Here is a 16,858-nt window from a genome sequence, read left to right on the forward strand (position 1 = left end):
AGACGTTTGGAAACTGTTGTTTGATCAACGCCTAATGCTTCTGCAAGTTCTTCCTGCGTTTGACACGAATCCTGATCGAGCAATGCTCTCAATTCTTCGTCTTCAAATTTTGTTGGCTGTCCAGGTCGCTCTTAGTCTTCCAGGCCAAAATCACCACTTCTAAAACGTGCAAACCACTTCTGACACGTTCGCTCAACTAGCGCATGGTCACCATACACTTCCGCCAAAATACGATGACTTTCGGTAGCACTTTTCTGCATGTTAAAGTAATGAAGCAGAACACTCCGCAAAAACGCTTTATCTGGCATGAACTGCACCATGTTCAGTTGACTACAAAATGCTGTTGTTGACGCGTCAATCAACTGCCCTATACTACAAACGATGAGCGCTGACAGGAGTTTTCAACGCATGTGTGGATACACGGAACTGTGGGACGATACGCTCATTACGCCATCTCTTTTCCAGGTGCACGCATTAATTCCTAGACCAAATACTTATACATGAAGTTTTTATGTGTCTGAAAATGCTTATGTCAATAGTTGCATGGAATACTATTGGGCTCCACTAAAATATGAGCTCTATAACAAGTCAGCAATGGATATTTTTCAAGTAACAGCTGAACAGTGTTCCTGGACTGTTCCAGGAAGATATGCTGCGAGCCAGATGTTGCCAAACTGCTGTAACATGTGAAATAATCAAATGTATCACTATTGTGAATCCCACACCATTGTTGTGCTGTCTAACATGTCATGCTTTGAGCTCCTGCTATGGGACACACGCAGGTTCAAGTCTTCTTGAGAAGCACAACAACTCTCTCTCCTGAGATTTCAGCCGGTTTATGGAACTGGTGACCACCCACCATCGTCAGGAAATTGGGGAGCTACAAATGAGTAGCTTAACCCGGTCATGGAAAGCCAGGCAGGGGCCAGGGGAGGCTGAGCCCCCCCCTGGAACTGTATTCAGCCCCCCCCCTGGCATTTCCGTTAGCCCTCTTGAAATTAAGTAAAACTATTTTGTATATTTTGTTTGCAGTGAAGAGTGAAAATGTAGACAGCACATGTTATTTTGCACACAACTTTGGTGAAGGTTAAATTCACAGAACATGAACAGCAGCTATTACATTCTTTATCTGTACCTTTGTTATCCCTGTTGCGACCTCCCGTTTCGACAAAAATCTCTGACTTTGATGTCATCTACGTCAAAGGTGAACAGATCCTAAGTTTTGGGAATGAAGGGAAGTTTCATTGATTCGGCCGGGTGTGGAATGTAGGCTACTGTAGGCACTATGATGAATATTGTGCATTTTTCTTGTGTGATATAAATATCTGTATCATAAGAAGTAGTATGGAGTGTGTAGTAAGGGATGATTTCAGTAGCAGCCAATTAACACTTCAACCGATGTTTTAAAAGATATAGAAATATGTAGTATTTGTATGATATTTCTAAATTTTATGTAACTTAATGCCCCCCCCCCCTTTCTCACAAGTATACCTAATTTACCTTCATTTAACACTGTTAAACTTCGGGAAAATGGACTTGGTTTATAAAGCAGTGAGCCCCCCTTGGAGATCAATTCTAGCTATGGGCCTGCGGAAACCTAAACAATGATTGGGGGTTCATTATGGTGACCACACATCACCCCGTAATTGGTTTGATGATCTTACACCTAGAAAGTTGGGAGTGAGGAGGCCAGCAGTTGGTAGGTAGGCCCTACAACAACCCTCACGAGCTGTTGTATCATGGGTTATTATTATATTGCTAATGTGATCCATGCGACCACTGCAGTGTTAAGGAGGAGAACAATGAATGAACAAATGAGTTTTAAATCACAATATGTATTCCCTTGTTGAAGTACTAGTTTATATGCAAGTCTCTTCTCCATGTACTATTTTATCTTATGCCAGTCTCACATCACAGTTAGGTACGTCCTCACTTCATCATCGACTTCTAATTTCATTACTTAACAATCGTGTGAGAGCTTTCTCTTATTCAGTTCCCGACGGAATTAGAAACAGTTTCTAAATCCATCGTTAATACCACAGAACTACTAATCAGAATTGAGGAGCACACTGGCCAGCTGAAGTAGGAAGTAGTAGAAGAAGAAATACAATAGATGTTCGATTATTTACTCAAGGCAGCTTAAAGAAGAAAAAGATTGGACTAATACAGCTATATAAATGATTTGTAGAGTGAAGACTGAAGAGTCTGCTAATTATTCTTGTTTTAAATAAATAGTTCGGATGTCTAACTATTTTTAAGTAAACAGTAAACACTGAAGAGCCACATACGTATGTATGTACTCTCTGGTTTGTTGCTATAACAAATGGACTGTGCTGTGCGTAGCACCGCAGTAAATTAATCTGCTAGTGTTGTAATGATATATATATATAAGTTATGAATTGTAATTAGTTCTTCATGGACTTCAAAGTAAATTTCACAATAAGTATTTTAGGAGAAAAGAAGTGTCAATGAAATATGTAAACACTACAATTTTCACACTTTGAATGAATGTTGTGAAGTTCATGTAATTAAATTGACTAGTTCATATTGGGGGATATATTTCAAAACCGCACGAGAAGGGTTTCATTAGAATATACAACTTCTATTGTAATATACGGGTAATGCAACTTTATGCTAGTGTGTCCGTAACGTGGTATATCAACTTGATGTAACATATGTTGTATATTCATATTCACTGCCACGGGTTACATGTGCTACATTTTTTAACAGTGCCAATGTTATTCTCTTATTCCTTTAAGAGAAAACATTATTTTCTAAAATCTTCAGCAGTTATTAGCATCTAAACTTGCAAAGTGGTATACCATGTTTGTGTAGTCGCCATTTTTAAAGATGTGATTTTAAGGATCGTGTGAGACCTCTTTTGCTGCCATCGCGAACTGAAGAGGTAAAAAATCTTATGGTAGTTTCGAGTCGGAGGTGGGTAGGGAAGTGGAGACCTACTTAACCACCATGTGAGACTGGCTTTATTGTGAGTACACAGAAAGAAAATAGTTCCTCTCACTACCTTTACTACCGCTCCATGGGTTTGGCGACCATCCATGAAAAGTAGGCACATAGGAGGTTTATTCTGTTTCTAGTTCTCCACCCCATTACCTCCAGCCTGCCTGATGTTGACCCATCACAGGCTGTGTTACAGGTATTCAGTCTATCACTTTTGGGACTGAAAAGGGCATAAATTCTCATTTCATCTGAGAAACTTGGGGAGAGAATTCTGTAGTCATTTTAGTATTTACACAACAAATTTCACACTACATTTAAAGTTCTGTTATTTATTAAATGGTAAAGTATTTTGCACACAGAAACAAAATATTTCGAACTGAAATGGTTTTCTTCACTTTTCTTAGTACAAAAGGTATAAGTAAACAATGAACTATATCCTTCATTTTTCAATTTTAGTAGCATTTACTTTAAACATGCTTTTCTCTTGCCAGCAAGTGCAAGAGCTAATCAGTAGAATTGGATGAGCATACCTACAATCAGAAACATGTGTGTGTGCATTGCAATTGCATTGAAAGAGACAAAATTAAATATTATTGCAGAAATTGTACAAAACTTCCTGTTATCACAAGATAGTTTACAACAAGCTACCTCAATGTCCGAAAATGACCACTGAATGCTTAGAATGTAACCGAATATCACTGACACATTCTTGTAGAATATCCTGTGGATGCCATCTGGACGATGTGCCCTTGACTGCTGTGTGCTCCATGGGAGTGTATATTTGACACATGCTTAGTAACAGCTTTCTCCAAAACAGAGTTAAATATTTCTAATAGATATTGGGTAGAAATTTTCAAAGCTTTTCAATGCATTTCATATTGAGAAATGCGCATTTGTATCAATGTTCGTGTGTGTTGTAGTAATTTATCGTTATGTTCTATTGCAGATTTAATAATAGATTACGTACTCATCTATATTTTGAAGACGATTTTTTCGAGAAATAGGCCTGTCAGCATAATACGAGTCCATGAAGACAACAGGTCATTCCCTGCAGATAATTCATCAAGAGCGATTTTGATTTCATTTTTCTTTACTTATATGTACAAGCTGCCAATGCATTTTCAAATTATGATAAATGTTTGGGCTTTCCTGGTCTGTTTGGCTGAAGTTCTTCTCTGCCGCCAGTACTTGCTTGATGTTGCGGCTGGAATTATAATAGGCTACTTCGAAGGAGGCTTTCTCAGAACTTTATGGCGTGTTTCAGCACCTACCTTATTACCTATAATAAAACAAGTTTTCAGAAAATTGTCCATAATTAAATAAAGCCAATTCAAGCATTAAATGTGTATATTTTGCCTGTAGAAAATTGATCTGTTCCCAGGCACATCCAGCTTGCTAACAGTCACGAAAATTGATTTCTAAGAACCTAAACACATATGGATTATTAGAACTAGATGGAATTATAATTGCAATAAATGCATATGTGGTTAGGATAGGAGGGCCAGGTTTAGGGCTCTTAGAAATAAATTCTTTTGACTGTTACCAGCTGGATGTGCCTGGAGAAAGAACTGAAGAAAGTATGATAGTAACAATATAGAAATAGTGTGTCAAATATCCCTGAGACATCCTTCTAGAATATCATGTGGATGTCCCCTGTATTCTGGAACACATTTTCCTAGCATTATATGGAAATTATATCGAACTGTAAAATAATTTTGATGTATTCTAACATATGTAACTACTAGAAATGTTAAAACCTTGTAATAGTGTGTTGATATATATATAATTGTAAATGAATTAACCTGTTCAACAATATGTACATTATGATCTAATGAATGGAAAATGAATGAATGAATGGATAAAGTGGCGCCCAGCGGCTACTATGATGGGGTAGTGCCAACGTGATCAAGAAATCGAAAATAAGAACCTCTGCAATGCCCCCTTCCCCTCCTTGTGGTTACGCCAGTGGCCAAGATGTTTAACTTTTAATTTATCCTCGTTTGGTAACATGGAAAACAGTATATGTAGAAAGTAACAATGCACTAATCCGATTCTTCTTCACTCACTATCATATTTTTTATACACTACAGGACCTTTCCCTAAAAACACAAAAATTACAAGAGGGAGGAAAAAACAAATCCTCCTACCCATAGGCGTAACTTGGCGGGGGCAAGGGGGGCAAATGGCCCCCAAAATTTTCAGGTTTATTAAAATTTACAAGTTGATACTTTTCTTAACATTGTGAGACCTGAGGAGCAAAGTAATTAATAATAATATTTGTGATTTCACAGATGTAACAATTATTTAGAAAATAATCCTGGACTCCATTTTTATGGGATGAAAAACTTTTTGACTCTGCCCCCCCCCCCCCAAAGTTAAGCCTCAAGTACGATCCTGCCCCCCAAAGTTAAATCCCAAGTTACGCCCATGCTCCCACCTTCTCCTCCCCCATGCACACATATTCCAACTGGATGTCGAAAATATCCTAGTCATTTGTTGTAAGAGAAATGTCAAAAGAAACTCGCATCACCATGGGATTTTTTACTTTATAAAAAATATAAAAGTATGGATGTTCCTTCGGACGCATTTATCTTATATTGAGATGTTCATTTAACTTTGGATAAATACTATGTTCGTTGTTTCAAAAGTAGGCAGAAAAGTAGATAGTACCTTTCTCACGAATTGCTTCCCAACGGGTCTTACAAATCAGTCATATTTAGCGATTGATCTCTAAAGGTGGCAGCTATGTCCCTCGCGTGCCAAGCGAAAACGGGCTCGACTGGTGTCTTATGGCTAGCCCCCTTCCCCTCCCACCACCTTGTTCACCGCTGAGACTTCTTCTACGGCCTGCAAATGTGTCAACTTGGGTAGGCCAGTTATTACATGGCTCAGACTGTTGCCTTGCGAGGGTACGAAACAGCTAGCGATGCAGCGTGGAGGTTGGGGCAGTCGTCAGCTTGACTGACTTCGAGATTTGAATCTCCTTTTACGTAAATTATAAATGTATTAATTTAACAATACTTCCGCAAGGTATGAGTTTCTTCTGAGGTTAATGCCATGGCACGGCGGTTCTGCCCTTTGAACCGCTGGTGAATGGATGGATATAAGAATTTTTTTTTATTATATTATATGCTTATTAGGATGCCATTTAGTCATCAAATAGATGACTCCTGGAATGAATTGTACAAATCCTTAAGAAATAGCATGTGTACGAAAATAGTAAGAAAGTTTTATGGAGCTAAGGGGATTTCATCCGGACTATATATAGGTACATTTGTGCATGAATGTTTATAATATGCACACACACAGACACACACTCACACATCCGAAAAATGTCTTATATTCACACTCATATCCATGTGATAAGTAGAGTATTGAGCTCCTTTTCACAGCCACGTGCACGTAATCTCTTCCTGAATTCAAACTGGAGACAACGAGCAAGACACACAACCTCTACTTTCACCTGAACTTGTGCGCATGTGTGACTCTCTGGGGCACAGACAATGGCTACACAAGATATCCAGGCCGGAAGCTTTTATGCGACGTATAATGGATATCCCTAATATACATGGATTTTATATCCTACGAATATCCCTTGATAATTTGTAACACTCTAAGCGAGTATTGACTTGATTTTAGTCCACATTGTATTGTAGTGTTTCTGATTCTAATATAAAAAAGTTTCAATCACTAATAATAGTAAGTAACAAGTAAATAAGTTTATAAACGCTAATGAACGAGTGGATTTATTGTTTCAATTGCATGATATAGTATGAAAAGTAACTATGTTCATTTTCTAATATTCGAAACACATCCTATGCATACCCATTATACAGGGTCCGTTCTGAAAGTATCCGAACTGTCCGAAGCGCGGCGCAAGAATCGGTCGAGTGTTCGGGTAAGCTGTGCCAGGTGGCAGTGGGGACCTTAACCTTCAAAACAAGGCCTCGCTCAGATGCCTGCGAGCAGCTTTTGAGGTGCAATCGCTCGTGTTGTGTACACGGAAAAAATGCCGCGTCGAGAATTTGCAGTTGGTGGATTTGGTGAAAATGGAGCACACTTTGGAACAGCGCTACGCTGTGAAATTTTGTGTTAAATTGGTAAAAAAAAAAAACTTTATGGAGACTTTAACCATGCTACGGGAGGTTTACGGCGAGGAAGTGATGTCCCACACGCAAGTTTACACATGGCACATGGCGTTCAAGGAAGGACGGGAGGTGGTCGAGGATGAGCAACACTCAGGGAGGCCATCCACGTTGAAAATGGAGGAAAATGTGGCCCGTGTGAAAGCTCTGTTAGACAAAGACAGGCGTTTAAGTCTCCAGATGATTGCAGAGGACTGGCGAAAATGCAAGTTTTTGAAATTGTTACCCAAAACTTGAACATGCGCAAAATATGTGCAAAAATGGTTCCGAAGATTTTGACGGACGATCAAATGCAGTGTCGTGTGTGAATTGCCCTCGAAATTGTGGAACGTGTGGACGGTGACGAAACGTTTCTTGACCGAGTGATAACCGGTGATGAAACCTTGCTATTCGAGTATGACCCTGAAAGCAAGAGACAAAGTTCAGAATGGCACACCTCCACGTTCCCTCGTGAAAAGAAGGCCCGGATGTCAAAATCAAAGGTGAAGATACTCCATGTCTTTTTCGACGCGAAGGGAGTCATGCACAAAGAGTTTGTACCTGCTGGGACCACAGTGAATGCAGCTTACTATAAAACAGTGCTTCAGCATCTCCGACAGCGTCTCCAGCACGTCTGGTCTGACATCGCCGACAGGTGGGTGCTTCACCATGACAACGCGCCGGCTCACACAGTGCTGTTGGTAGGTGAGTTCTTGGCCAACGTAGGCATGGCAACGCTGCCTCAACCCCTTTACCTGTACTTGGCACTGGCCGACTTCTTTTTGTTTCCCAAGGTCAAAAGGATGCTCAAGGGGAAGCGTTTTGCGTCAATTGAAGAGGTTCAAGCTGCCACGACCGCAGCATTAAAGAGGGTGTTAGTCAAGGACTTCCAGGACTGCTGTGAACAGTGGAAAAGTCGCTATACTCACTGTATTGAGGCTGAAGGTGCCTACATTGAAGAATATTGACAGCAGTTGTAATTGTCATCAATAAATTGTTTGCAAATAAATAAGTTCGGATACTTTCAGAATGGATGTCCAGTTTTGGTCAAGTTCTATCTCTGTATTGGATATTCAAAATTGGATGAGTTTTAGATATCCAGTTCTGGATATCCCATGCACGTTCAATAGATATCCAGAATTATATATCCCTTACTAGCTATCTAATGGATGTCCAATGGCTATCCATAATATCCATGGATGGACATTGCAGATTTGTGCTTTATGGGACATATACGGAATTTGTGGGAAAGTGTACGGCAGAGGCGAATATATAGTACAAGCAATGCAAGCACTGTTTGCATAATTCGATTATCTTTTAATGTACTTAATGTTCTAACCGTATTTAGTTTCCATCGCACTCGATTTCGCGAAAAAATGTGGCCGCAAACTCCCCCAGCAGCTCTGTAGCAAGCACCAGCCCCAATGCTTGCAGCCGTTCTGCGGGAAAATAAGGCCTCCGAATGAGTCACATGGCGAAGCGTGAAATTCTGGTGGAACCCGTCCACAAAGCTTCTACAAAAAGCTGTGCTTTCCGAGCTTGCGTGATTCCTGAAAATAGCCGAGTTCAACCGAAAGTAGAAGGATTCATCTATGGATACGTTGCCAGCAAAAACTAGTAACGAATATTTGTCTTCATGAACACGTAAACAAGATCGCAAATATAATAATAATTGTTAGTCATAAAATAACTAAAAGAAGTTATTATCACTGTTCTAAATTCCATATATATCATATTATATTACAAATTATTTTAGATTTCGCGAAATGTAAAACGCGTAAAAAAAGTTGACATTGGGAGATGGGGCAGTGGAATTTCTGCACCCCCGTGAAGAGTTTTCTCAGGGAGGGAGGGAAGATTGGACGGACCTTGGTCCTGCACCCTGCTTCCTGGTCGGTCCAGCTCAAATTACGCCAGAAGTGTTGACCGCTACCAGTGTTTGCAACTGCCAAATTATTTACGCAGTAATTCAAGTGAGCTCTTTCACAAATTTTACAATCAATAAATTGACTGCTTTTGAATAAAACTTGGGGTGAAAATAAAGCTATCTGAGAAAGAACTATCTACTGATATTTGTACATGGCATAGAAGTAAATCGTATACATTCTGCATATTATGAGCACAAGAATATGTTTTAATGATTGATTGATTGATTTGTTGTTTTAAGTCCACTTTATGCACAGTAAGGCTAATCGGGACTGGACCTACAGTTTAAAATGGGATCTGAAACACTTGTGCCTCCACCGGGTATCGAACCCGGAACCCCTTGATTACAAGGCGATGACACTACCACTGCGCCATCGGGGAGGCCCGAATATGTTTTAAGTTCTATTATTATGACGCAAGTGTTCCCAGGGTCATTTTACGGTCCCCATTTTGTCATCTTTTCCTTCCTTTGACGTTTTTTCTTAGATATACTGGGCCAAAAGGGGGTTATGTCTACCATCCACCCCCCCCCTTCGCCCCGGGCACACCATTGAGTGACACTTTATTACTTAAATATTAATGTACATACTCGTTCTGCTGAAATGATTCTGATTCCTCCGCGTTATTTTTATCTCCAAACTGATATATCTTTCCTTTGTGACGGATAAAATTAAGGAAATAGGTTGGTATCACTTTCTGTTGTTTCAGAGATTTTCAAAGTGATCTTGTGTGGATGCTTGCATTTGCAGTTGTGGAAAGCACGTGGGATAGTGTGAGTGTTTGTTGCTTCGTGTTTTGTGCTGTGAATTTATCGGAATGAACGCGTATTTAGGAACGGTTGATGTGAAGTGCGGGTGTATTATTGAGCAATTGAAAATTGCTTCGTTTAGCTCGAGAGAGATAAGTGTTAAAATGAAAATCGTGGAAGGGGGTTGACCAACACCAAGAGTTTGAAATTTATTGTGGTGAGTACATCGTCTATGCATGTGTTTCTTTGCTTTGAAATGAATTTTTTATTGTTTGTGTTTAACTTTTTATTTAGTGTTTAAGTTACTCCAATGCGGTTTTTAGGGTGCCCAAAAATACTAAATTACATCATGCAGCGTAAAATAAACAAATGATTCCCATTCTTTTTTATCTAAATCGGTTTGGTCACCGTTTGACCATATTAAATAATAATGAACAAATAAAGGTACTAATAAGTAAGTAAGAAATTCCATCTCCCTTTAGTCGTATGCGGAAAGTTCGCATATGCAAAACGTTTAATATCATATGAATAACGTTACCTGGATTTTTTTAAAAAAGTAAATGTGACGTTTGCGGATCATATGGTTTATTTTTAGTACAGTCACTTTATTACGATATTTTGACAAATCCAGCGACTGGGTAAATGAGGCTATAAACCTTGAATCTTTCCCCTCGGCATGTCGTTGTACTACATGTTTTGTTGTACTGAAACATTGCTTGCCTCCTTCGTAAGACTATGCTTCGCTACTGGTGTACGGTAAACTATATTGAAAAGGAGAAATATTCATAGTGATGCAGGCTCGTAGCTAGAACTGATCTTTAGGGGGCTCACGGGTTATCAAGGGGGCTTTGTAAACCAAGAAAATTTTTCCAAAGTTTAACAGTATTAAATGAAGGTAAATTATTTATAATATATGTGTGCGGGAGGATAGATATATTTATATCATACAAGAAAAATGCACAATAATCAATCATTATTACCGTACATTCCACCCCCGGCCGAAGCAATAAAATGCCCCTTCGTTCCCAAAACTTTAACGCAGATGCGGATGATGATGTCAAAGTGACAGATTTCTGTCTAAACAGGAGACCGTAACAGGGGCAGCGAATGTACAGTTAAAGAAGCTCCTCTAATAAACTTTCTAAACTCTTAGAGAACCTTCTAAATACTTCTCACTACTTAGACTTCAGCTTGCATGAAAAGAAGGTCATCATGATTGTTTTGTGGTCTGCTGCCGGCGCCATCTACTAAAACTATTTGAATCTCTGCGAAACTATCACAGTAAAGACGTATTGTCAGTAAATCAATTAAATGCACCAGAAAATTCAACGTCTGTGACCGTCATTGGTCAACAGAAAATGCCCAATCCCTCAACACGACATTGCTCGACTGCACGTCGCACAACCAACCCTGCAGAATCAGAACGAATTGGGCTATGAAACTCTGCCTCACCCATCATACTCACCGGACCTCTCACTATCTCGCTAACTGACTATCACTTCTTCAACCATCTCGACAACAAACACTTGCTTCAACAACCAGGATGCAGCCGAAAACGCATTACGAGCGTTCGTTGACTGCAGGAGCCCGGAATTTAATGCTACCAGAATAAACAGATCTATTTCTCATTTTTAAAAGTGTGTTGATTATAATTGTTTTTATTTTCATTATTTGCAGTAACTTTGAATCAAGTTATAGCATTTCAAAGTTGTCATTCAAAATCGGCCATTATTTTTGCATGAGCACATGTATCTAGGTATAATATATGTTCTGGATAATTGGGAGAAGCATCCCCTCGCCTCTCTGTCAATGACCCCCTCCTTTTTCCCTATACCAGGGCCGACCCTAGGTGGGTGCAGGGCCTGGGGCATACAATATACATTTGGTTCTATAACCAACATTTTTTCAGAGGCCTGAAAAAAAAAACAGATTTTTGTTCCTTAGTCTGAAGTAGTTCTACTACAGGTGTCCTTATAATCACAATATAAACATTATTACAATTACTAAACAATTAATTTGTATTTTTCGTAACTAAGAGCATAGCAATAAGCATAAAATGTTGAAAGTTAAAACCAATAATAATTATTATGGGAGGGTAAGAAAACTTTCTAAATTTGTGCTTATTTTCATTTCCGATGTGTCACTGGTGTGACATTCATTATTATTATTATCATTATATTTAATTTCAAAACTGGGTGTATTCAATATCAAACTACAACTTACATTTCAAAGTGACAACTTTTAACCATTTCCAATGAGATTCTCTATCATAATTCTATTTTTATTAATTTTCATTGAACTTTGAGACTGTAGTGAAATACATTTTTATAAGACAAATTAATATTTTTCACTTCGTGATTCCATTCTATAATTAACTTAAATATTTGATTGAAACGCTTGAACACGATATTTATGTAGTTTTGCTTAGAAGTTATTTTGGATGTTTTAAATTGTATCACAGGAATCACTGAACTCAGGAAAAATCAGATTTGTTACTTCATTGGAAGCACCAATGTCTTATAACTAAAGGGCGGATTTATATGCATTAAAAAAGGCCAAAGTTTGCATGCAAATATGAATTAAAAACCGGCAAAATATCCACTTACAATATGCACTATACATTTTTAAAACTCGCTCTAAGAATTGTGTAATACGATATACATATATGCTCTATGACTGCACCAATACCTCCAACTTCCAAGGAGCCACGCCACTGCCACATAATTCCAAGATTTGAAGTAATTTGCACCTATAGATACATATTTCCAGCATAGTTTGCTAATATAATTGCTCAACATGGATAGTGAAAAAGTATTGAATTTCTGTGATTTGTATTTTTAGGGATTATACTGTTATAAAGCCGAAAATAATGGCTAGATGCTGGGACTTATTTTAGGTTCTAGTCCCAAATAACAGGATTATCATGCAGTAGTTATTTACAATTACACAACAGTAAAAGACCCTCCATTACATTCAAAATTAGTAATAGAAGTTGCACAGATACCCGCAACAACTTGTCGTACGCAATCAAAAGTCGAATTGCTGAGCCAACGAGATCAATAATATTGACATTTGATGCCCAAACCTTACCAGCATATGTAACTCTATATTATTCAAAGATTGATGTAGAGCCTTACATTCCCATGGTAAATCAATGCACAAACTACTACTATTATGGGCATTTCAAATCTAACTGTAAGAGTAAATTGAAGTAAAAATGTTGTGGGCAAAATCATGAATTCTTAAGCTGTAATAATAATGTCATATGCATTCACTGTACACAAGAACACTGTGCAACAGACAAGAACTGTCCAGAAAAACAGCGACAAAAGGATATAGTGAAGAGTATGGCGCTTGAGGGTTTATCTTATCATGAAGCGGTGAAAAAATACCCAAAAGCTACTTTAACTACTACACCAGTAGTACCGAGTGAGAACAGAATATACACAACGTGTCCTACACATCAACATGCAAGGAAACAACACAGACCCAATATAATATTAATCCAAATACTTATAAACAAGAAATCCAATACCAAACGCTTCATCACCAACTGCCTAACAAAAGAGCTTTTAATGTTCATCAAATCGATTGTAACCAGGAAGCAACAAAGTTATCGCAGGGAAAACGTCCAAAATCATCAGAAACACCTCAAAATCGAGAACAAAAAGAAAGAAAGAAACAAGCGACAATCGACAAAACAAAACCACATTGGAAAGAAAAGCATCAGAGTGGTTATCTAATTCATCACTCAGAATGTCAGGCAGGATGAAGAATTATACAATGGAATATTAGAAGCATAATTCCAAATATACACAGTCTAGAAAACATTATTCACTTTTACCCAGCAGACATTGTATTAATTCAAGAAATGTGGTTGAAACCCGAATCAAATATTTAAAGCCTATGGATACCATTGGATAAGACACAACAGAGATGACGGATATGGTGGAGTGGCCATAGGGATTAAAAATAATTATAGGTATGAAGTAATACAAGTAGAACCCATTCAACTTCCCGGACATCAATTTATTCATAACGACGCTCGGCTATTGTTATTCTATCATTTTAATTGACATTAATGGCTTTTTTTATTCCTTATGGAGGGGAGACGCTATTGTTAATTAATCAAGCGCCACGTGTCGGGGGTGGATGAGGAGATGAGTCATCGATGACTCATGCACACGTGTGAGTTTGGAATTAATGGTTTTCCATTAGTGCACAAAAGATACTATTATGTATTCCGTTTTTACCCTAACCTAACCCTATTGTTGTACTTTATATATGCGTTACAGCTGGATATGAGTTATGGGTGCCTCATGCACATGTGGGAGTTTGGAATTAATGGTTTTCCATTAATGTACAAAAGACACTATTATGGAGTTCATTTTTTACTCTAACCTAACACTATTGTTGTACTTTATATATGTGTTTCAGCCGGATATGAGTCACGCATGATTTATACAGACGTGGAGCTTCGTTTTAATGGTTTTCCATTAGTGCATAATAGGTACTATTATGGTACCCAGTTCCGCCCTATTCTAACCCAAGGAACTCAGTTCCGGCCTATTCTAAGCTAGTTTATTTTTTTCTTATATGCATTACACCCGGATATGATTTGGTTTGATTTGGTGTTTTAAGTGCACTTTATGCACAGTAAGGCTAATCCGGACTGGACCTACAGTTTAAAGTGGAATCCGAACCACTTGTGCCTCCACCGGGTATCGAACCCAGGACCCCTTGATTACAAGGCAATGATGCAACCACTGCACCATGGGGGAGGCCCTACACCCGGATATGAGTCAAGGCTGATTCAGGCACTCGTAGAAACTTGAAGTTAATGCATCTTCAGGACACGTTTTTCGCTATTCTAATCCAATTTTTGGCTATTTATGCATGGTTTGCAGACGCCGTTGACATCACGACCGGCCATTTTGGTGTTGGTGGTGAGTCATATTTGGTATAATTGAAGAGCTCAAAGGGTCTTGGGGAGAGGCTAGAAAATATTATGCAATGAGAGAAAGTTTTCAATAAATGAATCAACCAATCAGAGAAGAGCAATGAAAAATAATATTCATATTGACGGGCCTTTTGTCTAAGATTCTATAAATAACGAAGGGAAGACGAAGTGGTCCTAGAGAGTTCTCAAGTGTTTGGCTTGAAAGTTGTGCTGATTTTCAGCGTGACTGTGTTGTTACAGTGCAACTAAAGGCTTTTTTAACTTTGTAAGTATCTTTTTCGCATACTATTCTTTATTTCAAGTTGTTTTCTAGCTGCCATGGAAACAAAGTTTAAGCGTTTTACATTATTTTTGAAAATATTATACAAAGAATACTAGAAAATAACACTAACAATATGTATTGTTATTGTTCCAGGTTCTGTCACTCTCTCTCTCTGAATTCTACGTACGTACGAAGAATGGCTTCCAGCTCCAGGTCCAACATCAGTGCAGTGAGTACTGCAGAATCCATTTTAACCCATTTTACCCTGGGATTTTACACTTCTCCAGATGATATTATTAACGCATATTACAACTTTTGCGAGAGGGTGGTTATTTACTATGATTACCCATATTCAATTCCGAACTTCTTTTGTGAGACTGCTCACAACATACTGAATCAAATTGGCATGGGCGAGCATCTTTTTTCAGTGGCTGGTGAACAGAACAGATATTTCAGGCACCTTGCCATGCTAGGCCAGGAGGTTTTCTTTGAGATCCCAACGCAGGTAGTCGGGGACCCCCAATCTTTTGTCAGTTCGATGTTCCAGTTCCTGATGAGAAGGGTTTTTTATGATGATGTACCGGAGAGTCAAGTAGGGGTGATTATTTCTGCGGAAGGTAACGACAGGGATATCTATATCCCTTGGCGTCGCCTTTCAGCTTTGTGAAAGTGCTGAATAGCAACGAGTCTTTCTTTGTGGGGAATACTATTAAATGCACGGTGCATATTGTGGAACCACGACGCGGAAGAGGGAAGAACAAGTTCTCTCTGTACATAAAATATGCTCCATTACTAACAATGAACAATCCCAATCAGATTCAGAGGGCTATCACTGTAATCAACAACGATGATAATTTGTGTCTCCCTAGAGCAATTACACTTGGAAAGGCTAAAATTGACAAGGATACTAAATAAATCGATACTTTTCGAAAATATGACAATAAATTTAAAGAAGCTGCCATGTGCTTGTGTCATGAAGCTGGCGTCGACTCTTCCTACGGGTGTACAGTGGAGGATATTATGAAATTTCAGAATCATCTTGATCCCGAGTACCAGATTGTTGTTTTTGCAATGAAAGATGGGGAAAGAGACTACGAGGTGATTCGGGCTACTCCATTCGCCCCTAAACAAATCAATTTGTTGTATCATAACGAACACTTTGACATAGTCAATTCTGTTCCCTCACTTATGGTGAAAAAATATTATTGTCCCAACTACCAATTAGGTTATAATAACAAATATCAACATAGTGAGTGTACATTGCATTGTTCCAAATGTAAAGGTAGTCATTTAGAGGAAAACACTAACTCTGTCCCGCGAAAATGTGGAGAATGTAACCGTACGTTTCTGTCTGGAAAATGTTTCCAGAACCATTTACGTACAGAAGGCCGTAAATCTAGTGTGTGTGAATCCATTCACCAGTGCACAATCTGTTGCAAGATTATTAATACAAGGACCCGTAAAACTCCCCATAAATATGAAGAATTCTTTTGCAAATGCTGTAGTGTTTTTGTCGACCCTACCCACAAATGTTATATTCTCCCGGTCAAAGTTTATCCATTCAGTAAATTTCTGTATATTTTTTATGATTTTGAATGCGTGTTGGTTGAAGGGCAAGATGCACAGAAACATGAAGTGAATATGGCTGTTGCCAAGCATGCTTGTCACGCGTGTAAAGACTCGAAAGCAGATTTCTGCGAAACGTGTGGCCCTCGTATGCATATTTTCCACAACATTGCAGAATTTATGCATTATATTCAAACACCCAGGGAAGGATTTGAGAAAATTGTGTGCATTGCACATAATGCGGGACATTACGATTCTCATTTTGTACTGAATTATTTGATCACTAAAGAAAATATTATGCCTTCAGTAAT

General features: G+C 38.5%; 1 protein-coding gene across 1 annotated transcript in view; it reads left to right on the forward strand.

The window, feature by feature from the left end:
* Nucleotides 1-4,284, forward strand: part of LOC146002971 (inactive phospholipid phosphatase 7) — a 58,200-nt gene extending 53,916 nt beyond the window's left edge. Inside the window, exon 4 of the mRNA XM_083141127.1 lies at nucleotides 3,908-4,284. Within this exon, the coding sequence (XP_082997253.1) occupies nucleotides 3,908-4,284 (377 nt within the window). The remainder of the gene's footprint in view (nucleotides 1-3,907) is intronic.
* Nucleotides 4,285-16,858: the final 12,574 nt, after the last annotated feature.

Source organism: Lepisma saccharinum, chromosome 19, assembly GCF_977018435.1.
Source record: "Lepisma saccharinum chromosome 19, izLepSacc3.1, whole genome shotgun sequence".
Classification (NCBI taxonomy): Eukaryota; Metazoa; Arthropoda; class Insecta; order Zygentoma; family Lepismatidae; genus Lepisma; species Lepisma saccharinum.